Raw genomic sequence first — 20,296 nt, forward strand, 5'->3', positions numbered from 1 at the left:
AGATCCTCACCACATACCATATGACCATTCTCATTCTCTCCACACATGTCGCATCCATAATAGACCCGACTCAAGCGGAGCTCAACAAGGTCTGTGACTTCAATCTTAGTCGAGTTTTGGTCAGGCGATCCCGGGATCCTGGTCAAAACTGCTCCCCGGTCTCGCTCCTTTCTTTCAACTTTTCGTTGATCACGGCCGATCCTGGCGGAGATTTGTACACTTTCCGCGGACCCGTCAACCGGGTTCGCAGCCAAAAGCACCAAAACGAGCCCCTCAGTAAATTAATTTAGGCCAGCCCCCAAGCTAGCTCCTTCAGCCACCAGTTGGAAGACGGAACTCAACCTGTGTTCACTCGGGAAGGATCTGCAAAGACAGGTTGAACATGACCCTCGCTTGGTCGAGACTATGAGCAAGGTTAGCCCGTTTTCTTTGCCTTTCCTGCGTCCGTTTATTATCTAATGATTGGATAGCGGTCACCAACAGAAGCATTCCATAAAATTCCCTTCCTTCAGCTCACCCTGGTCATTGCCTCGAAATCATGAGGATGATTGTTGACCGGGGGGTTTGCGTTGGCTCCACCGAAGTCGACCTAGACCAAAAATGGCTTGAGGCTTGATCTAATATAAAAAGAGGCGACGCTAAAAAGAAGATCGAGATATCAACCGCAAATCATCGCCCAGATCACACACCTTTTTGACATCTCTCGGACGTTGAGCGGATTCTGCAATATCCTGTCCTGGCTGTAAAATGTTAGGATTGGACATTGGACAATATGAACACGCGCTGTCATTCTTGGCCTAGAATCCAGAGGCCCAGGGCGTCCATGATGGACTTTCAGGTGTTCCAGAATTCCATTATTGCATATTTCAGCAACCCCCGATACCGGCTTGGCAGGCTCGCCCGCGACTTGCTTTGGATTTCCAAACATGATCAATCCAACATTGATCGTTTGTCGCGAGTCGTCGGCCACCGGAATAGAGCTCAAACATAATACCTGTAAGAACCGTGGTCTTCTTTATTTGTACACACCAAATTGCGTGCGGGAAGACAACTCTGCCTAGAATAAACCTGAGGTTTCAAACCATCAAATTGATTTCTCGGTAGGAACTTGCCTAATTCTACGACATGTTTTGGGAGTCAGAGCTCGGAATTCAGAACTCGTTCTCGTCATGAAAGCTCATCTTCAACATCAGGCAGGGATGACAAGTCGGACTTCGACCTTTTCCCCAGCCCAGTTGACCTACCGGAAACGATTCCGCGACAGATTCAATCATATTTCTGACTGGTTTGAGTCACAGCTCGTCATGATGTGCGATGTGGCTGGTGAGAGATATGCGCTCAAAACCCCGCTCTGAGTTCAAAGCTTCCAATTTGTTTTCTTTTCCTATTCCTCTTTTGTATTTTTTGTTTTCCAAGATTTGGTACTTTTGATTTTCGACTGGTCTTTTTGTTGTCACCCCGATTCCAGGACTGCGTGTTGACCAACAAATAATAACGAACTGTATATTTAATTGATCTCCACAAGCTTTCTTATTTCCCGAAAAGCCATATCGTCGGGTGGGGAGGCTGTGCAACCTATGGCGTTTCGTCGACGGCTGGATTCTGGTGAGTGGTGTCGAATGTCAAAATCCTTCCATCAGTATGGCTCCCCATGGCGAAAGAAAAAACAATAATGGTTCACCCTTTTCATAGCGCCTCGTGGAGGTGTCAAAGCCTCAAGCGGCCTGCACCAGCGGATTCCCGGCTTCCGCGATGATCTCGAAACGAAAGTACCATCTGGCCATATACGTAGTACTCTGGGGTTGTACCTTGTACAGGTCCTTAGTCTGATGTCATATTGTTCCGTACCACGTACTCGGTACGGTTTTACTACATAACAAGGACTTCGTCAGAAGAATGTTCCTAGAGCGCAACCTCATTGTCATGCTCACACCGCTACAAACTTTTACCATTATTAGAATTTAATTTCCTATGCACGCTCCCTTTCACGGGCACGGAACACCGATCATTGTGTCACGCAGTTAAACCGGGTCTCTTTCAGTTGGACAACATGGGCTGCATGATTCGATTCGGCTCTCTTCTGCCTCCTCTCGTCGAGTCCGCGGCGGTCAACGTAATTTGCACATCATATTCGTAAACGAACTCCGAGGTCTCCAACGTCGTCTGCTCACGCGACTTCTAATCCTTTCTTTCTGGTATTCGAGGTGGACCCGGTTGCAGGTCGACGCCGTAGCTGCAGATACTCGAACTAACCCTAGTTGAGACTACATGAAATTGAAATTCCCAGGGGGGCAAACAAGCAAACAATAATGAAGAATGAAAAAAACGGTGTATCATTCTCAAGGTAAGGGATCTCTGGAGGCTAGCGTAGCCAATAGATTGTCGAGATCTCACTATACAAACAAAGTGGGTTACGAAATGTTCGAGATGTTCTCTTGCATCAGCTCCACGGGCCAGAAATGGCCAGAAGACGAACTTCAGAAGCTGATGCCTTCATTCCTCGAAAAGCTTATCTCCCGAGCCTAACTTTCCACAGCAATGCCATGAAAGGGATAGGAACGCTAAATAAACTTTCATTTGCTCTTCCAACGCTCCGTTAAGAACGATCTTGTGGATTTGAAACAAGACGCTCCTGCAGTACCCAGAGTGGACTGCACCGCTGGTGATGCTGAGGCAATGCCTTCAGCTTGGCCTCTAAGAAATAGACAGGCTACGAGTGGGAGAAGAGGGATAAAAAAGGTAATACGTGGCCGAGCCAAGTGCGAGACTGGTTGGTAGAAGATCACATTTGCAACCACCAAACCTGTACACAAGGACTGTGACCAAGTATGCATGAGATAAATTCAGCTTCCTCATATAGGGCTTACCCCTGAAGGAATGTGGTTAACCACCCTTAAAACGCCCTGCAAAAATTGAGTAAAAGAAGAGCCCAATTTCTATACAGATTTGAGACATCGTCATAAATTTTTGTCATTATCGTCTTTTCGTTATCTTACCAGCGTACTACTCAGTAGTGGTATCATGAACGCTTCATCAATAGGTGTATATGCAAATGAAAGGCATGGAACTTGCGCACGATTCAGTCACTTTTGAAGTCAGTCATTAAGGTGGAACAAGGCCGAGACACTTTAATTATATTAGCACATTTGTCATTAATTTGACTCGGGGGTTGACTGACCTTTCACCATAGTGATGGCGTCTTATGCTCTCAGCTAGAAGGCTTGAGATGTCAATGACAATCAATTTCTTAGACTTTTGAGCCACTTGCGGGGATATTGGGAAAGTATTAGTGACGACAATGTAGTTAATAGACGCACACGCCTCCATTTGTTCAAGGGATGAGTCCCCGAAGAGTCCGTGGGTAGCGATGCAGTAGACCTTTTTGGCCCCGCCGCGTTTGACTACAGTTTCTGCTGCCGCAATCCATGATCCAGACTTGTCGATCATGTCATCAACGAGGAACACAGTTCTATCTCGAACATCTCCGACCAATGTGATTGTCTTCTCTTTTTCGGGGGCACGGCCGATGCTGCCTTCTTCTTCCTCGTCGGAAGAGTCGGCGGCGTCGAATGATCCACCCAGAGCATGATCACCAGGTAAGGACGACGTAGTCGATAGGATAGAGTCCATCATTGAATCTTGCATTGCTTCACCATTATCTCCACTGGTAGGCTGTCCTGGAGTTGCATCCCCGGATGGCGGCATCGAAGTAGGCCCGGACGGCGGATAATCATCGTCTACAAGGTGCCCTTGTACAAGTCGCCCGGTGATCACATCCCGAACCCGAACGTCAGTGTATTCATTTACAGCTTCCAGCTCCGAGGGCCGTCGGGCACCTGATGGGGTTTCTGGGCGCAAGGTGCTGAAGGTGTCAACTTCATTCATGTCAGGCTGTGATTCTCCTGATTGTGAAGCGCCAATGCTTTCACTGTGAGTCCGAGCGACGAACGGGTCTTGTATTTTGGGTAGTGGTGTAGATTCCTGGTCCAAAGCTTCAAAGAAAACCGTGCTATCAGCCAGAGTCGTCCCAGGCTTGGGGCGACGTCTGTCTGTGGTGACAATGCCAAAGTTCAGTTTCAGTGTATCTGCCAATGACGTTACACGCTTAGTTCCCCCGGCGTTTTTGCTCACGACGACCGCCTCTCTCCAGCTGGCAACATTGTTACGGATCCAACGTGCAATAAAAGGTTCGGCAAAGAGGTTGTCGACTGGCTTAGCGAAAAATCCTTGCATTTGGGATGCCTTGAACAGAGAAGCCGATTAGAATATTATCCAATCACATAACGGCGATTCCACCGCATTTAATCGACCTTTCCAGCACTCACATGGAGATCCAAAGTAATCACATGGTCAACCCCAGCGACTGTCAGGAGATTTGCCAGCATACGCGCGGTGATGGAGCCACGATGGCTCTTCTTCTTGGATTGGCGGGAATATGGGAAGTACCTCGTCTGCGTCAGCATCATGTGTAGCAATCAGCCCAGCTAGGATCCATACGGCATAACCGCTAGAAGAAATATATGTTAATCTCTGCAGCCACACTAAGTGCACATTAAAAAACAGATATAGGCAGCCATACCTGTGATAGATTTTGCAGAGCCTCCCTTGCAAGCTGAGATCATAATCAACAGCTCCATTACGCTGTCATTGATCTTCTCGCTGCCACTCTGGATGATGTACACATCTTGATTTCGCACTGAGACACCAACATTTACATTTGTCTCCCCATTGCTGAATTTTCCAAGGTCTACTTTGGCAGGTGAAGTACCTAACCTCTCGCAGACTGTCTCGGTTAGGAGGGGATGTGAACCCCCTGCGAAGACCTGCACTCCCCGCATCCTTGGATAGTGAAAAGTTAGGCTAAGGTAGGCATCAAGCTGAAGAAATTGAAGAGAGTCAAGGAATCAACGTCATCTCAGGTGGACGACGAAATTATGGAGGGAGGTTGGATGCGAAAAAGAGAAAGGAAAAAAAAAAGATGAAAATGAGTGGAGAAAAAAAAGAAAAGAAATCGGCGCCGAAGGAAGAACTGACGCTTTGGGTGTCTACGGCCGCCGTAACCTGCCCGCCGTCACGGAGAACCCCCACCGTCTGGTTGCTTTCACCATAGTCAAATAATGGCCTCGAAATTTCCAAAGGTCCAGGGAGGCGGCTCCTTGATTATTGCTTGGCAAGTAAAACAGAAGAATGTCTTGGTAGTTGGTGGTGGTGAGGTCAGCTTTACTCCTTACCGCAATATATATCATACGCCAGCAACACTCTTTAACCATGTACAACAGGTAGCTGCCGGACGGATTCTCCACGCCCTCAATGCGGATGCCAATGTTACGGTTGTTTGTCCATCTTCAGGGCTAAATGAGGAAGTTGCCTATCGAGTCTCGGAAGGTCAAGTAGTCCATATCGATCGGAATTTCGAGCACTCCGATCTAGAAGGGGCCGACATGGTCCTATGTGCTATAGACGACCCAGAAGCCTCAACCCGCGTTTGGAAACTTTGCAAAGAAAAGCGAATACCGGCGAACATAGCCGATGTGCCTCCAGAGTGTGACTTCTACTTTGGCAGCGTGCACCGGGATGGTCCGCTACAAGTTATGGTCAGTACAAATGGGAACGGACCGAAGCTTGCAAGTATTGTTCGAAAGAAAATTGCAGATACCTTACCCGATAACATGGGTGTTGCCATTCAGAACGTCGGAAAACTGCGGCAGAAGCTAAGGGAGGTGGCCCCTAGCCCACAGGAAGGTCCTAAACGGATGAAATGGTACGTTCAGGTTTTGGTTGTTGTCCAGCTATAATCAAACTGATTGTACTTACGATAGGATGTCCGGTGTTTGTGAATCATGGGATCTCGAGGACTTGGTTCAAATGAATGAGGGAGAGATGACTGCTCTACTTACTCATTATAAGTCTGGCGGTATTCCAACTCTTGCCGAGGTCCGATCTAGCCTTCCAGCTTGAAGGTTGGCTGTTGGCTTCAATGTTGTATTGGAAATTCTAAAGGTTCGGAAGATTGTGTATATGCCTAAGTCCTATTACTGGAGAACACAGGGGTCGATTCAAGGAAAATAAATAGACAACGTTCCGGTATGGCTAATTTTACACTCAATAGTCTTGAGACGTAGGAAGAAAACCTCTCTCAGAGAGGGACAAGGATATCCAAAAAGAAACGATATAGAACAACGACGAAGAAAGCCAGGTACAAAAACCGTCTAGAGTGAGAATGCGAGACTTAAAAATATTCAGCGTCGGCCGACACTATGCTTGCGGGACGACTTCTCTGATACTGACTGCCTTGGACTGACAGGCGCCAGCGGTCGGGCAGGCAAACCTAATCTTGCCTCTCCGATTCGCTGCAACAAGGACTGAATAGCAAGTCGAATCTCAGGGTTCAGGTCGCGGCCGAGTAGCTCGACAGCCAGGGGGTAGAATGTCTCGATGTGTTTGTCGAATCCTTCAAGTGGGAAGTTTGTGTAACCTTCAATGACATCCACAACAACTGGTCGCCAAGCTACTATGTTTCGGTGCTGCGAATCCTCATCAAGTCGAACAAAGCCGCTGATAATATCCGCGCAAAGACTGAAGCAAATATTAGCAAATGGTACAATTTTCGGAGGTCCTCAAATCTTTGTTGGAATACTAACGGGATCAATGCCGCCTCTGTTTCCGCACGGCTGCTCTTCCTCTCATCTCGCTCGTCGTGGTACATCCTGAACAAGATGTGAACGTAAGTGGCGGCACTCCCACTTTCTTGCTTGAGGAGATTGGGTGGGGACTTCATAAATCCCTGGCGCCAAAGTTGCATTCGTAGATCTTTATCCTCGTTGAACTTCTTGGCGAATTGGTAACTCTTCTTCAGTAGACCCATAAGCCGCAGGAGCTCATGACTAGGTATTTGCGCGTAGACTTTGTCGTTGGAGAATAGCTCATGGACCGTCTCAATCATGAGCAGTTGGAGCACACAATTTGTTATGATACGGTTGAAGTAGCGACGTCTTGCCACAGTAACTGCCGCAGGTTGTTGCTGAGCATCCGTTTGAGGCCTGTAGTCTTCCAACTCGGTACCTGAAGCTGCAGGCATATCTCCATCCTCGTGCTCGGGAGTCATATCTGACGCCCCGTTGGAGTTGGAAGGTTCGACAGGAGTTTCTTGAGTTGGCGATGGCTCATCCAACTTCTGCGCCGTCTCCTCCTCAATGTCTGCTGTCTGTCCATTTACTGCTTGAGCCAAGGGCGTTTTAGGCGTCATAGTTGTAGCAGTTGTTGCGGCTGTGAATAGTTCATATGCGGTAGTCTTACTGAAAAGTTCGATGAAGGCACCAACTGTCTTGCTCCAGTGATCTTTCTGAAACTTCTCAACATTTTGCAGAATCAGTTGCTGCAGGCAATTGCTGCCGATTCGCGCGATGGTGTCGTTCTCTTGACATATGCATAGCGTCAGAAGTTCAAGGACGCGGCCAAGCATATATTCAAGCGCATCGAAGTAATGTGTGAATAAGGTTATCATGTGCCGTAGCGCTTGGATCATTGTGGTTGAGAGCCAGACCGAAAGTTCTTCATGGTTTGGCACCTTGGACATCTCTGATTTCGATTGCAACACAACAAAAATGGGATACAGGAGTTGTCTCCAGAGGACATCCCAGAACTCTTGAGGGAAGTTACCACCGTATCGTATCAAAGTGTCAAAAAGGTATGTCAACGCCCTGGGATCCCGGGTTAGCAGGGCTCTTTCCGACGGTTATAGCTGAATAACTTACCGTGACCGAGCTTCAAGGTCATCGCCAGTCATGAGTATGTCTTGGAACGCAATTAGGATAGGATACCAGAACTGCTCTTCTTTTGACTGTCGAGTGAGCTGTTGAGTAAGGTTTGTAGCATCCTCATGGAAGCCCTCCGATGACGCGCCACGGTTGGACAAAGGACATTCTGGGGTTCTCAACATCTTTGTAACTGTGGATTTCAGAAGCTCAATCGCTTGCAATGACTTCTTTTGGAACCTCATATTCTTAGAGAATTCCGTAAGGCAGACAATAAGGTCAGGGAAGGCTCCTTGTGTGATGACGACGCCAAAGCGGGTGTTGTAGATCTGAGTAACGTGTTCGAAAGCCATGTTGACAATTCCCTCTTTGATCGCAGTTAGCTGATGGCGCCCTATAAACACTAAAGATCCGTATCACTTACCATATGGCTCTCGAGCCGCGAACGAAAACACGCCAAACATCGTTTTCCAGCCAGAACGAATGTTGTCGCCGCGAGCCTGGATCATTTGTATGAGGCACCGGAGAATCATGTCCTTTACGGTAACAGCGTTGCTGTTAGCCATGACATGTTCGAATGGCTTGAGGAAATCTTTCTGAAACTTGAATCCTGGTAGCTCTTCAATTTCCATAAAGCGCATTGAGAGTTGACGAAGCGAGTCTAGGGCAAAGAAAACCACCGTTGTGTTCGAATGACATCCAACCTGATTGAAGTGTTGTCCAAGCACTTCCCATATCTTGGACCATTCAATTCTGACTCTAGTCATGTTGTAATAACTGATTTCGACCAACTTTTGGAGACTGTAGGTGCGAGGAGAGTCGGTTTGCCCGGAGGATTGGATTTCTTGCCAACTCACTTCACTGAGCGCCCGAACAAAATCGATTATCGCTTCATGAGATAGATTAGCAGTATTGGTAAAGATCCGGTCTACTCCCTTAACCATCTCGGTTGAACGGCTCTCCATGGCTATCTCCGCACGGAAAGGCGTGGTCCCGGTAATGGACTTTGGGCGCGGGCGCCTCTGTGTTTGCATTGATCTTCTTGCCCCATCGGATGGAGATTGAGGCACAACACGGGCTCGCGAAACATCCGGAAGGGAGCCCTCGTCAACCCCGTCACTCAGCAGCTGGAGTCTATCCAGTTGGCTGACACAAGTGAGGATTTCCCTCCAAGAACTTTTCAGGTGGTTCCCCTCTGAAAGCGCGACATCGAGAAGTATCTTCAGTGCCTCGACGTTCTTCGCGACCATCTCCCTAACATTGCCCAAATTTGTGAATTTTGCCAAAGCAGTGACAAATGCAACGCGAGGGGTTTCGAGGTCGAACGCACAGCTAATCCGTATAGCCAGTTTCATGCCTTCCATGCAAAGCTTGATGGTCTTCAGATTTTGTGTATCTTGCATGGGGGCGGACAAGCCCGAGAGAAAAGACATCCAAGTGACATTAAACATGGAGCCAACATGTTGAACAGAAGTTGCTGGGATGAATCGTGAAAGTGCCTCCTTCACAGCCGTTTTGCGCTGGGCTCGAATCAGGCTTCGATAGAGTTGCTCAGTCTTGTTAGCCATTTCTTCCGAGGCCTGTGCATATTTCTCGCCCTGTATGTCCCGCCCGACTGTTGCAAAGACTTGCCCAGCCCTGGACGCGAGGCCGCTCGGGACGGCCGCAGGAAGGCCGGAGTTTGCTGCTTGCTCTCTTTCCGTGTCCAGAACAATCTCGTTGCTGGCAATTTCCTCGAATATTGACACTAGATACTCATCGGGTAGGTCCTGGTTATCATTGATACCACGGTTATTCTTGATAAAGTCTTCTTTGGTCATGCGGCGGCCCTTCATCTTGGAGCTATGCTGGTCGGTGTTGAGCAGAATAACAGAGTATGCAAGCACATATGCTGTGTCCGCGTTAGCAAAAGCATTTGGGTTTTGCGTCACATAGCGTTCCGAGAACTTGAGCATAAACCGATCGATTTTCTGGGCCTCTCCTGGTAAACGGAAGTGCTGCAGAAAGGAGCGGAGAGCATCCACAAAACGTCGCTTAGCAAAGTCCATCATGTCGACAAAGGCATGCATAATAGCAATATTTTCGGCGTCGCCCTCCCCAAGGTATTCTCCGATCATGGCTTTATCTAGGCGGTCGTTGTGTAGTATGAAAGATGCAATCTCCTCGGGAGTGTCGGACCGTATAAAGCCTTCCTGGAGGGAAAGTTTGATACCTCGTTTGGGCTTAAAATTGAATTGTTGAATCGCGTTCGTAAGCGCAATCTTCCTCTGTTTTACCTTTTCTACCTGACTCGGATCGTCATCCGGAACGGGGGTGGATCTGCCAGTACTACCATCGGTGCCATCGACCCTTGGTGAGGCGAGGAAAGTAGGAGCACTGCTATCCAGAGAGTCTCGAGGGTTGTCGACTGACTTTTGCGAAAAAGCTCGGGGCGCAGTCTGCTCAACGTTACGCTGCGATGCCCAGTTGTCCAGTGACTCCAGTATCTCAACTAAACACTCAACAGCCTGGTGCTTCAAAATGTACTCCGGCGGCACGTTGTGAACTATTGGCTGCTGACTGTTTCCTATGCTAGCGCTTGTGAGGTTTGGAGGAAGGGTACCACGCTGGTGCCATTCATTTCCAACGCTAGAGGCCTTCATATGCTGTTCATGGTATTGTTGTTGCTGGGCCGGGCTCACGGCCGTTGGAACACTAGCATATCGTGATAACTGTTCAATAATACTGCGAAATGCTGTTAGAATGATGAAAATGGCCGAATTTGGAGTTCAGGATACAAACTTTTGGAAAATATTCTCCAATGCCGTGCGATCACAGTCATAGTTGAGATACATCTCGACCAAGGCGCGGGGCTCATCTGCCAATCGCTCTAATACCTCCATGAAATACTGTTTCTGGAAGGCTGGCGCGTTTCGTTTCTCGAGAATGGCCAGATATATTTCCTTCATGAAAACCTCTAGTTCTTTCTGGTCCAAAGTTAGACATATAAGTAAATAACAAACAGCAACAACCAGAGATCACTAACCTTCATCATTACTCTCATGTGCTTTAGCATGAGCCAAAAGATTTCACAGCAGACCTCAAATACTTTAGGTACTGAGCTAGAGCCATTCCGACTAAGACTCAAACAGAGATGAGGCCTTATGGCTTGGAGAAAAGTCATCGGTTCTGAGCTCCCGGAGCTGTTCCTGATCGTGAGGAGGGGGGAGGTGAAAATGGTGACGTGGTTATTGATGAGGTAGTGGATGAGGTGCAGGGACAGCAGCTTGGATCTCATGTTCTGGGATTTGAGGTCTTGTTGCTGCTCATGACTGAGGATCTTATGGCTCAATTTGCAAAGAGCTCTGAAAACCAAGAAGGCATCTTTGACGTAAATTTCATCGACATCATCCTCGTCATTGGCTGCTTCCTCGCCCTCTTTCCCCTCTCCGGAAGCTCCAGATAAAGACTGTGCCCTTTTCTTATTGATGCTGGCGCGAGTGACCATAGTCGGCACGTTATCATTAACGGCCGTAACGTCTTTATTTGATTCGAAACTCTCCAGAGTGAGCTTCTCAGTTGGCTCCTTAGACACCGGCTGATCTGTTGCAACAGAAGCAACGTCGGATATCTGATCATCTTCAGCGGTTGAAGGAGCATCAGAGGCCTCGATTGCTACAATATCCGAAGAGCCAGACTGCACCTTTTCACCTTCCCGAATGCGGAGTTCCCTCAGATCCAGTCTCACACGAAGTCTGTCAAACACTGTGCTGACCATTTGTGTGAGGGACCCTTGAGCAATTTGCTGGTTTTGACTGGACTTAGAATATATAAACATGTTGTAAATCTGCCGAACAGCCTTCAAAAGACCTGCTCCATGCACCACAATTTTGTCATTCAAGACCGCAGCCAAAAGTGACTTTATAATTTGTTGTTGAATCTCAATCGCGGTGGCTTCATTTTCAAAGCAGTCGCAAATGGCATCGATGGCTCGTTCTATAAGAGGAGTTTGTTCGGTAGGTGTTTCTGACTCTGATGCTTTGGCTTCTTGGGTAGATGGGAATGCAAAGTAGGAATAAGTAATCAGCTTGCCAATGCAATCAAGAGCGGTTACTTGTAGAGGAATGCTGAAAGTCCTACTTGCAAGAAGCAGAGGTCGGAATAATACTTCAGGGTCGATCGGATGGCGATCGGATTGTTTGATATTGGCGAGCGCATTCTTCACAGCATCCTCCAATTCCTTGCTTTTCCGAGCTTCCCGCGACGCACCAATTGTATCCAATGCTGTCACAATGAAGACAGTAGAGCTGACTGTTGATGACCGGTGTGTTGCGAACGTCGCGGTGGTCGACCGCGAGTCTGAACGTAGTCGCATATCTTGCGCGGGCGCTTCATCTTGGGTTGAGTGAATACCAGGACTTTCGTCGGGCTGTTCTTCAGAAGTGGAAGGTCGCTCTTCGCGTGGACTATCTGTTTGGTCATCTCTCGTATCCGATTGACCTTGCTCGCCTTCATGCTCGAGAGGTTCGGTAGTAGTTTTCGGGGATGCCGGAGACGGCTCCTGCGGTAGGTCATGTTCGTCGCCTTCCAAACCTTCTTGCGGTAATTCGCGCTTTTCTGATTCGCTTAATTGAATGTCCTGGCGCTCCGACTCGTCTGGTAAGGTTGGTTTTGACTCCGCGACCTCATCCGGGGTCTGCGGTTGTTCGGTAATAACATCAACACCATTCTGCTTGTCTGCCTGGGGAGCGGAGGGTTGATTAATAGAGCCGTTCTCAGCTTCCGCCATTATGCGAGACTCCGTCTGGAGTATTCGGGAGCAGAAAGGCAGAAGTCCCACATGGAATGGAGTACTTAATTGGAAAGATCGAGGCTTGGGGAAAGATGATTTGGATACGGAGTATGCCTTGGTAGCTGATGCGTGTCCAAAGGTCCACTCTACCGCCCGCGGCCGCTGGTGTGCCTGACTAACAAGGCATAGCGCCCGGCGACCGAAAATTCCGACCCGGCCAGCTTCCCGGTGAGTGTCGGGTCAACGAAATTGAAGCTCACCCCAGCGTTCTTCTTCCAGATACAATTTCTCGGCTCCTCTCCGCCATTCATCTTTTTCCTTTCCTATAGCGCCGCGGGCCTATATCTGTATCACTTCACAGAATCTAGGCACCATGGTCGCCTCTGCTATCAGAATGCGCACTCCAAGCGCTTCATTCCTCTCAAAAGGCGCCTGCTCCTTGAGGCGACCGCAGGCCTCCTACAAATTCACGGCCTCAATTCAGTACGTTCTCTATCACCCACAAACGTTCAGGCTGCGTTCTGTGTACTGACTCGACATTCTTGTGATTTAGACACCAATTGCCCGCCATCTCTGCTCTTTCCCGCTTCTATGCTTCCAAGTGTATGCTTATTCCAAATCTCCCTTCTTGGCCACGGACTTTTCCTGACATGCGGAAAACCCACAGCTTTCCCTCCCCACACTATCATCAGCATGCCTGCCTTGTCGCCAACAATGACTGCTGGAAATATCGGAGCCTGGCAGAAGAAGGCTGGCGATGGCCTCCAACCGGGTGATGTTCTGGTCGAGATCGAAACCGATAAGGCGCAGATGGACTTTGAGTTCCAGGAAGAAGGTGTTTTGGCCAAGGTGCTGAAAGAGTCTGGCGAAAAGGATATTTCCGTTGGCTCTGTAGGTGTTCCCTTTATTCGAATTGCGCGAAGTCATGTCTGCTAACCACACAATCTTAGCCTATCGCTGTCTTAGTCGAAGAAGGTACCGATGTTGCGGCATTCGAATCATTCGGTTTGGAGGATGCCGGTGAGGGTGCTGCCCCCGCTAAGCAAAGCGAAGAAGCGCCCAAGGAAGCTCCCAAGGCTTCGGAACCGTCCACACCTCAACCAGAGGCTGGTGGTTATGAGCCCGAAACTTCCGGTGAGAAGCTTCAGCCTAGTCTGGACCGAGAACCTGCGATTAGCCCCGCCGCTAAGGCATTGGCTCTTGAGAAGGGCGTTCCCGTCAAGGCCCTGAAGGGCACTGGACGAGGTGGCCAGATCACCAAGGAGGATGTGGAGAAGTACAAGCCTAGCGCCTCAGCTGCCGGCCCTGTCTCCGAAGACATTCCTCTTACATCGATGCGCAAGGTTATCGCTAGCCGTCTCCAGCAGTCTTGGGGCCAAAACCCTCACTTCTTCGTCTCCACCACCTTGTCCGTCACCAAGCTTCTCAAGCTTCGCCAGGCCCTTAACGCCTCTGCTGATGGCAAATACAAGCTCTCCGTCAATGACTTCCTCGTTAAGGCTTGCGCCACCGCCCTCCTTAAGGTTCCTCAGGTCAACTCCAGCTGGGTTGAGGAGAATGGCCAGGTTGTCATTCGTCAGCACAACTCTGCTGATATCAGTGTTGCAGTCGCTACCCCTGCTGGATTGATCACTCCTATTGTGAGGAACGCCCAGGGTCTTGGGCTGTCTAGCATCTCCAACCAGGTCAAGGATCTCGGCAAGCGCGCTCGGGACAACAAGCTTAAGCCCGAAGAGTTCCAGGGTGGCACTTTCACCATCAGCAACATGGGTATGAACCCCGCTGTTGAGCGATTCACTGCCGTCATCAACCCTCCTCAGGCCGGTATTCTTGCTGTTGGCACTACGCGCAAGGTTGCTGTTCCTGTCGAGACTGAAGAGGGTACTTCGGTTGAGTGGGATGACCAGATTATTGTGACTGGTAGCTTCGACCACAGAGTTGTCGATGGTGCCGTTGGTGCTGAATGGATCAAGGAGCTCAAGAAGGTTGTCGAGAACCCTCTAGAATTCCTTCTATGAGTTTCAAATCCGGACTTTTGGTAATCGTGTGTGCTAGCGCATTGGCTCAGACCCTCAACCGGGCCTTGTCTCATTATGTATTAAAATCCTCATATTTTTTGACCATCTTGGTCGTTAGGTACAGCTTATAAATTCTAGCATCTTTTCTGTGTCCTGACGGCACCTTGTAGTGTCTTGATCTTCGACATAGTAAACTACTCGTCTTATCTATCATCTTGGTTCCTTGAAGCTCCTAATCCTAATATATTTTATCTGCCTATAGGGAGTGATGGGTTTACATTTCATTCCATCACTCACATTCCACGCTATTGTGAGGCGCACAACCATTTCGCCGTCTCCAGATCACTCTTTGAGATATATACTGCTCTATTTACATTGGGAATAGGATAATCTATACTGCAAAGAACGTAGCGATAAACCCTACATATCGCAAGGCCAGGCATGCGGAAAAGTTTGTTACAACGTAGCGCAAACGCCTTGGTGCAATTCAAACCATGGTCCTAAACAATCGCCTAGCTTCATTCTTCCCTTGGCCAGTGGAAACTCATACGAACGGGTATGAGGAGGGAGCAGATTTTCCGGCTTTGTCCCAAGAGCCCTTAGAGAAATTCCAGAGATTATGCTTCGCTGGAGCTCGATGGAAGCCAATAATACTACTATTATCACGCAAGCACGCTAAAAGCAAACCAAACCGGATCATGTACTAAATTGGGGGTTTCCGAGGACACCGTGGACGGTGGCCGAGCCCAAAAATTACCGATCATCATTTGATATCTCACTAGTATTGTTGAAAGGACCGGCGGAATTTCCCCTAGACCATGTCAAGGCGATTTCTTGTCGTATGACACTCCAGTCTTGCTCCGCATCCTTAGGTATGTGCAATACTACATACCGATCTTTATCCTAATTGACCAGAAGTTAAGAGCCTCGGTGTGAACTACAGGAATATCTGTCCCGAATTCTAAATGCGCTACAATTCGTATGACTCGTAGGAGTAAATGTTCCAAGGATGCGCTCACGCCCCAAAGTTGGTGGATAACGAACGTTTACCATGCCAAGTCCAAGGCACGATCATGACATCATCCGCGCCAACCACAGGTATAAAAACGTCATTTCTCAATGCGGGTCGTGATGGCTACTTCCCGCGCTTAAATTCCTGTCTCTGCTCATACCCCCTTGAAGCCATTTTTCATAATCTACAGAATACACGCCCTCCAAAAATAATAACCATGAGTTACGCCGAAGCTGCTGCAAAGGGTCCCAAGCAATCCGCTGAAGAGGTATGTAACCACCCACCGGTCGAATTCTTTGACCTCACTGACTCTAACCGCAGGCGTAAGTGAAGCTCCTGTATTGCGATTTTTGATGCCGAGAAAACTAATTAAACTGGGTTTGATCAGCCGTGCCCCCGAAATCAACCGCGTTTACAAAGACGAAGGCGAGAGCACAGCATCCCTAATCGACGTTGACAGCCCTCACGTGCAGTCGGTAGACTCTGATTTCCTGCAACAAAATGTGCAGACCAGCACTCAGGCGGAGCGGATAGAGCGTGAGGAAGAGGAGGCACGAGAAGCCCGTGAGAAGAAGGCGAAGGCTAAGGCCTCGCGTGGCCATGGCAATGAGACCAACCCAGTATACCTTGGCAATGCCGCCATTCTCGCCCTCGTCAGCGCAGGTCTTGGATTCGGAGCTTACCACAAGCACGCACAAGGCAAGCTTTCGTGGGAGCTTGTTGGGCTGTGGACGGGTGCTGTGGGTGCTTTTGGCGCCGTCGATTACTTCGTCAGCAAGTAGGTTTCCCACGTTCCATCACTAAAGTTTCCGATTACTAACTTGCCTCTTTTCCAGATGGTTCCTCCAAAACAAGTATCCTCCTAAGAACTAAGCAGCGAGGGCCGTTATCCTTTTGTTTTCATACATAATCTATACCAGATTTTGCCAGTTGCGTTTGTGGGGTAGTGTTTTGATCTTGGGGGCATCTTGATGTAGCTCTAGGCTTGTAACGAATACATTTCCGCTCTTAACAATTCGAAATTAAATTCTCACAAAACTGATAGAGACAGTAATAATTCTTGCGATGGAGTTACCTTCGTTAGTCTAGTTATGCTTTGCGCAGGGCGCAGTTGCTTGCCGTCGAAGTGAGGTTAGAATCATAAAAACCAACTTTCTCGATCTATTGAGATTTCAAGTTTTTATTCCCGGTACAAACTATATTTGGTAGCAGAGTGTCTGGAATCTGGATGGACAGGCTGGATCTTGCGGAGAGCGCGTTACCCCATTAACTACAAGGCGATTGTCCAAAGGCGGTGACGCCGAATATCAAAGGTTATGTGGCATCAAGCATCAAAGAGATTCAGTATATTATTGATTTATAACACGCCGATTCGACTGGGAAGACGACAAATATACCCGACACATTGTTTATCCTTCCAAGTCGGAACTGGAAACTTCTCCTGCACCCCCACTCCTGATTGATATACCCTCTGTGGACGCCAACAACATTAGGGACACCACCCACACAGAATATGGTATGAATTTCCAACCGCCTGCGATTCCGTTGATATATGTCTGATTGAGCATCTAATGCTTCGATATAGAACTCACTATTCAATTCTGCTCTCAAGCAGTCATCTGCGATTCGTCGCGACTTAGACACGTTCGCACAATCCCCTGCCACAACACCTGCAGCGTTACAAGGTAATAACCCGACGTTTATATCAGCGGCTGTTTCGCGTATTTAACGGCCGAGTGCGCACATTAAGATTAGTTATCCATACTGACGTCTATCCATAGGCCAAGTTGCAGCGTCCTTAGCGTCGCTATCCCGGACAATTGATGACTACTCTGCTTTATCGAAGAGGGAATTGATACCAGAGAAGCAGGAAAAGGCGTTCGAAAGAGTCAAGAACTTCAGGGCAGAGCTACAAGATTATCGACAACATTTTGACCAACTACGGAAAGAGAGGGAGGATGCTGTAAGTGTTCACTCTCAAGACCTGGATGATGCGATTCTGTATCGCGTGTAGCTAATTTTTTTGGTTGATAGCAATCTGTAACCAACCGCCATGAGCTTCTCGGTCGTCGTCCGCATAACACAGCTACACCTGAGAACCCTTACGCCCAACCCTCGGTGGCCCATAATTCACCATTTGCGCCTTCTTCGTCGCGATCGGGCACTGGTTTTGGAGGGTCGGACTATACTCGGGAAACGCATGCGCTAAGGGAGCAATCCTTCCTGTCAAGCACAAGCTCCCAGCTTGATGATTACCTTGACCGGGGCCGTGCTGTGCTTGCCGACCTTGGGCAGCAGCGAGAAGTACTAAAGGGCACACAACGGCGTCTTTACAGCGTCGCAAACACCCTCGGCGTCAGCGGAGAAACAATTCGAAAGGTTGAGCGGCGAGCGAAGCAGGATAAATGGATTTTTTGGGCAGGCGTGATACTATTCCTCTTGTTCTGTTGGGCGGTGGTGCATTTTCTGAGATGATGCCGGGTTGCTCGCTTCCTAGTCTTGCTTAATCTCTTGTAAATACAGCAGTTGCTGGCCTCATAGTTTCTCTAGCGTCGGCGTTGTTTGGGCTTCTTGGATTGCAATATGGAATCTATTAGCTAAAAATCGAGCGGATACGTGTCTTTGTAGTTTATATTTCAATTGATTACGCTGGCTCACAGTTCGCTCCCGTATATGGTATAGTTTATGGTGTTTTCCTTCCGACCTCGGGACAAGGATGCCGTGCACGTTACTCCGTCGACTACAGTTGGGGCAGCTCCATGCGTCGGAACGGGATCGAGCGAGAAAAGGGCCCACTTCTTTCCAACCTCGTCACCCGGAGTGATCTCGGACAGCTTTTCGCTTCTTTCTTTCTTTTCTTCCCTCCGTCTCCTCTCATCGCGATAGAATCCCCCCACCTCATTGTCACTTTGTGGTATATCATATCCTCCATTTAACCGTCACAATGTTCGCTGCTCGTCAGTCTTTCGGTTTCCTCCAGAAGCGGGCCTTCTCCGCCTCTGCTAGCCAAGTATGTCGTTATTTGCGCGCTTTTGTTTTCGGAGTACCTCGGAGATACCATTCCAAACAATATACTGACTGTCTTGCGAAATCTCTAGGCCTCCAAGGTCGCTGTCCTCGGTGCCGGTGGCGGTATCGGACAGCCCCTGTCGCTTCTCCTCAAGCTCAACCCTCGTGTCTCTGAGCTTTCTCTTTACGATATCCGCGGTGGTCCAGGTGCGTCGCACGGCATCCCAATCGAATCCATCATATCCTTAGCGCACTGGGCTAATTGGAAACCTTTTAGGTGTCGCTGCTGATCTCAGCCACATCAACACCAACAGCACTGTCAGCGGTTATGAGCCCAATGAGAGCGGCCTTGAGAAGGCTCTCAAGGGCTCCGAGATCGTCCTTATCCCTGCCGGTGTCCCCCGTAAGCCCGGCATGACCCGTGACGGTATGGATAGCATCCTAGAACAACTAGCCTTATAAACGAACAGGAACTGATGGTTTGACGATAGATCTCTTCAACACCAACGCGTCGATCGTCCGTGACCTTGCTAAGGCCGCTGCCAAGGCTTCTCCAGAGGCCAACATCCTTGTCATCTCCAACCCCGTATGCATCATCACCACCTGAGGCTTGTTGTGGCAAGTCATGCTGATTATCCTAGGTTAACTCCACTGTCCCCATCGTCTCCGAGGTCTTCAAGGCCGCTGGCGTCTACAACCCCAAGCGTCTCTTCGGTGTCACGACCCTTGATGTTGTCCGTGCCTCTCGCTTCATCTCCCAGGTCCAGGGAACCAACCCCTCCCAGGAGGCTGTTCCCGTCGTTGGTGGACACTCCGGTGTGACCATTGTTCCTCTGCTCTCTCAGTCCAACCACGCCAGCATCCAGGGCACTACTCGTGACGAGCTTGTCAACCGCATCCAGTTCGGTGGCGATGAGGTCGTCAAGGCCAAGGATGGTGCTGGTTCCGCCACTCTCTCCATGGCTATGGCTGGCGCTCGCTTCGCCGAGTCTCTGCTCCGTGCCGCCCAGGGCGAGAAGGGTGTTGTTGAACCCACTTTCGTTGACAGCCCTCTATACAAGGACCAGGGCGTCGAGTTCTTCGCCTCCAAGGTTGAGCTCGGCCCCAACGGTGCCGAGAAGATCAACCCCGTCGGCCAGGTCAACGAGTACGAGCAGAAGCTCCTCGAAGCCTGCCTCGGCGACCTCAAGAAGAACATCCAGAAGGGTATTGACTTCGTCAAGGCCAACCCTTAAATGTCTTACACTTGAAAGTTCTGCAGCGGCGTTCCTCCCTGTATAACAGTCCTGTCATTTTATCCACCCACATCTCTTCCACATCGACTAGTAGTACTGCATTGGAGGAACGCAGCTGCTGATGGAGTACTCTCTTCACGGGGAACGGTGAGGGGAGACAAATGACTTGTATTTTCCTATTAAATATAAATCAAATTCGTAATTACGTCTGAAGAGTTTCTGTATGTCCAGTTTCCTGCCTTTCTATCCCTTCTCTCCCCATCTAGGATTAATCCCAGTAGCCTTTAACATTATTTGTGAGTCTTGGAAAGCACAGCTAGGAAGCAAGAATTTATAGTAGCTTTAGAGTAAGATTCCAAATACCTAAAAGACTCTAGGAGTGTGTTTCCAAAACAGCGTAAAAAGAGGGAAAAACAGAGCAAAAAGGAAAAAGTCAACCCCATAATCTTTCGATCCCAAATCCAGAGTAGAGCAGAGTAGAGTATCAGTCATCAGTC

At 48.9% G+C, this 20,296-nt stretch overlaps 8 protein-coding genes across 8 annotated transcripts; 5 read left to right on the plus strand and 3 right to left on the minus strand.

The window, feature by feature from the left end:
* Positions 1-2,455: 2,455 nt before the first annotated feature.
* On the minus strand, positions 2,456-2,964 carry ASPVEDRAFT_356225 (uncharacterized protein). Its single transcript, XM_040811037.1, has one exon. It carries the CDS (start codon positions 2,832-2,834, stop codon positions 2,574-2,576), a length of 261 nt encoding a protein of 86 aa, XP_040672847.1. The 5' UTR covers positions 2,835-2,964; the 3' UTR covers positions 2,456-2,573.
* Positions 2,965-3,095: 131 nt separating this feature from the next.
* ASPVEDRAFT_88341 (ribose phosphate diphosphokinase subunit PRS1) lies at positions 3,096-4,838 on the minus strand (the record flags this gene model as incomplete). Its single annotated transcript, XM_040818287.1, has 5 exons — positions 3,096-3,126; positions 3,179-4,242; positions 4,326-4,446; positions 4,498-4,507; positions 4,580-4,838. 5 exons carry the CDS (start codon positions 4,836-4,838, stop codon positions 3,096-3,098), a joined length of 1,485 nt encoding a protein of 494 aa, XP_040672848.1.
* Positions 4,839-4,978: 140 nt separating this feature from the next.
* Positions 4,979-6,235, plus strand: ASPVEDRAFT_356192 (bifunctional precorrin-2 dehydrogenase/sirohydrochlorin ferrochelatase MET8). Its single transcript, XM_040811035.1, has 3 exons — positions 4,979-5,213; positions 5,280-5,761; positions 5,820-6,235. Exons 1-3 carry the CDS (start codon positions 5,118-5,120, stop codon positions 5,956-5,958), a joined length of 717 nt encoding a protein of 238 aa, XP_040672849.1. The 5' UTR covers positions 4,979-5,117; the 3' UTR covers positions 5,959-6,235.
* A 4-nt stretch (positions 6,236-6,239) lies between these two features.
* Positions 6,240-12,522, minus strand: ASPVEDRAFT_88343 (Arf family guanine nucleotide exchange factor SEC7; the record flags this gene model as incomplete). The annotated part of the gene is made up of 6 exons (XM_040818288.1): positions 6,240-6,576; positions 6,642-7,700; positions 7,755-8,121; positions 8,179-10,478; positions 10,536-10,720; positions 10,780-12,522. The coding sequence occupies 6 exons, from the start codon at positions 12,520-12,522 to the stop codon at positions 6,240-6,242; spliced, it is 5,991 nt and encodes a 1,996-aa protein (XP_040672850.1).
* A 257-nt stretch (positions 12,523-12,779) lies between these two features.
* Positions 12,780-14,897, plus strand: ASPVEDRAFT_46468 (putative pyruvate dehydrogenase complex, dihydrolipoamide acetyltransferase component). The gene is made up of 4 exons (XM_040813559.1): positions 12,780-13,008; positions 13,079-13,128; positions 13,193-13,416; positions 13,476-14,897. The coding sequence occupies exons 1-4, from the start codon at positions 12,899-12,901 to the stop codon at positions 14,541-14,543; spliced, it is 1,452 nt and encodes a 483-aa protein (XP_040672851.1). The 5' UTR covers positions 12,780-12,898; the 3' UTR covers positions 14,544-14,897.
* A 903-nt stretch (positions 14,898-15,800) lies between these two features.
* Positions 15,801-16,563, plus strand: ASPVEDRAFT_46472 (uncharacterized protein). The gene is made up of 3 exons (XM_040813560.1): positions 15,801-15,823; positions 15,877-16,333; positions 16,392-16,563. Exons 2-3 carry the CDS (start codon positions 15,909-15,911, stop codon positions 16,426-16,428), a joined length of 462 nt encoding a protein of 153 aa, XP_040672852.1. The 5' UTR covers positions 15,801-15,823; positions 15,877-15,908; the 3' UTR covers positions 16,429-16,563.
* A 138-nt stretch (positions 16,564-16,701) lies between these two features.
* ASPVEDRAFT_46474 (golgi SNAP receptor complex member 2 family protein) lies at positions 16,702-18,216 on the plus strand. The gene is made up of 4 exons (XM_040813561.1): positions 16,702-17,071; positions 17,141-17,240; positions 17,337-17,518; positions 17,590-18,216. Exons 1-4 carry the CDS (start codon positions 17,069-17,071, stop codon positions 18,028-18,030), a joined length of 726 nt encoding a protein of 241 aa, XP_040672853.1. The 5' UTR covers positions 16,702-17,068; the 3' UTR covers positions 18,031-18,216.
* Positions 18,217-18,318: 102 nt separating this feature from the next.
* ASPVEDRAFT_201642 (malate dehydrogenase) lies at positions 18,319-19,799 on the plus strand (the record flags this gene model as incomplete). Its single annotated transcript, XM_040809349.1, has 5 exons — positions 18,319-18,565; positions 18,654-18,771; positions 18,842-18,991; positions 19,056-19,150; positions 19,206-19,799. Exons 1-5 carry the CDS (start codon positions 18,500-18,502, stop codon positions 19,797-19,799), a joined length of 1,023 nt encoding a protein of 340 aa, XP_040672854.1. The 5' UTR covers positions 18,319-18,499.
* Between the last annotated feature and the right edge of the window lie 497 nt (positions 19,800-20,296).

This window comes from Aspergillus versicolor (assembly GCF_001890125.1).
Source record: "Aspergillus versicolor CBS 583.65 unplaced genomic scaffold ASPVEscaffold_12, whole genome shotgun sequence".
NCBI classification, from domain to species: Eukaryota; Fungi; Ascomycota; class Eurotiomycetes; order Eurotiales; family Aspergillaceae; genus Aspergillus; species Aspergillus versicolor.

Coding starts and splice junctions, on each gene's coding strand:
- ASPVEDRAFT_46472 (XM_040813560.1), top strand. CDS start 15,909: ATGCCGAGAAAACTAATTAAACTGGGTTTGATCAGCCGTGCCCCCGAA. Junction 16,334..16,391: donor GTCGATTACTTCGTCAGCAA/GTAGGTTTCCCA, acceptor CCTCTTTTCCAG/ATGGTTCCTCCAAAACAAGT.
- ASPVEDRAFT_356192 (XM_040811035.1), top strand. CDS start 5,118: ATGGCCTCGAAATTTCCAAAGGTCCAGGGAGGCGGCTCCTTGATTATT. Junction 5,214..5,279: donor TGGTAGTTGGTGGTGGTGAG/GTCAGCTTTACT, acceptor CATGTACAACAG/GTAGCTGCCGGACGGATTCT. Junction 5,762..5,819: donor GGTCCTAAACGGATGAAATG/GTACGTTCAGGT, acceptor TACTTACGATAG/GATGTCCGGTGTTTGTGAAT.
- ASPVEDRAFT_46474 (XM_040813561.1), top strand. Junction 17,241..17,336: donor AACACCTGCAGCGTTACAAG/GTAATAACCCGA, acceptor GTCTATCCATAG/GCCAAGTTGCAGCGTCCTTA. Junction 17,519..17,589: donor GGAAAGAGAGGGAGGATGCT/GTAAGTGTTCAC, acceptor TTTGGTTGATAG/CAATCTGTAACCAACCGCCA.
- ASPVEDRAFT_356225 (XM_040811037.1), bottom strand. CDS start 2,834: ATGCATACTTGGTCACAGTCCTTGTGTACAGGTTTGGTGGTTGCAAAT.
- ASPVEDRAFT_46468 (XM_040813559.1), top strand. CDS start 12,899: ATGGTCGCCTCTGCTATCAGAATGCGCACTCCAAGCGCTTCATTCCTC. Junction 13,009..13,078: donor AAATTCACGGCCTCAATTCA/GTACGTTCTCTA, acceptor CTTGTGATTTAG/ACACCAATTGCCCGCCATCT. Junction 13,417..13,475: donor AGGATATTTCCGTTGGCTCT/GTAGGTGTTCCC, acceptor ACACAATCTTAG/CCTATCGCTGTCTTAGTCGA.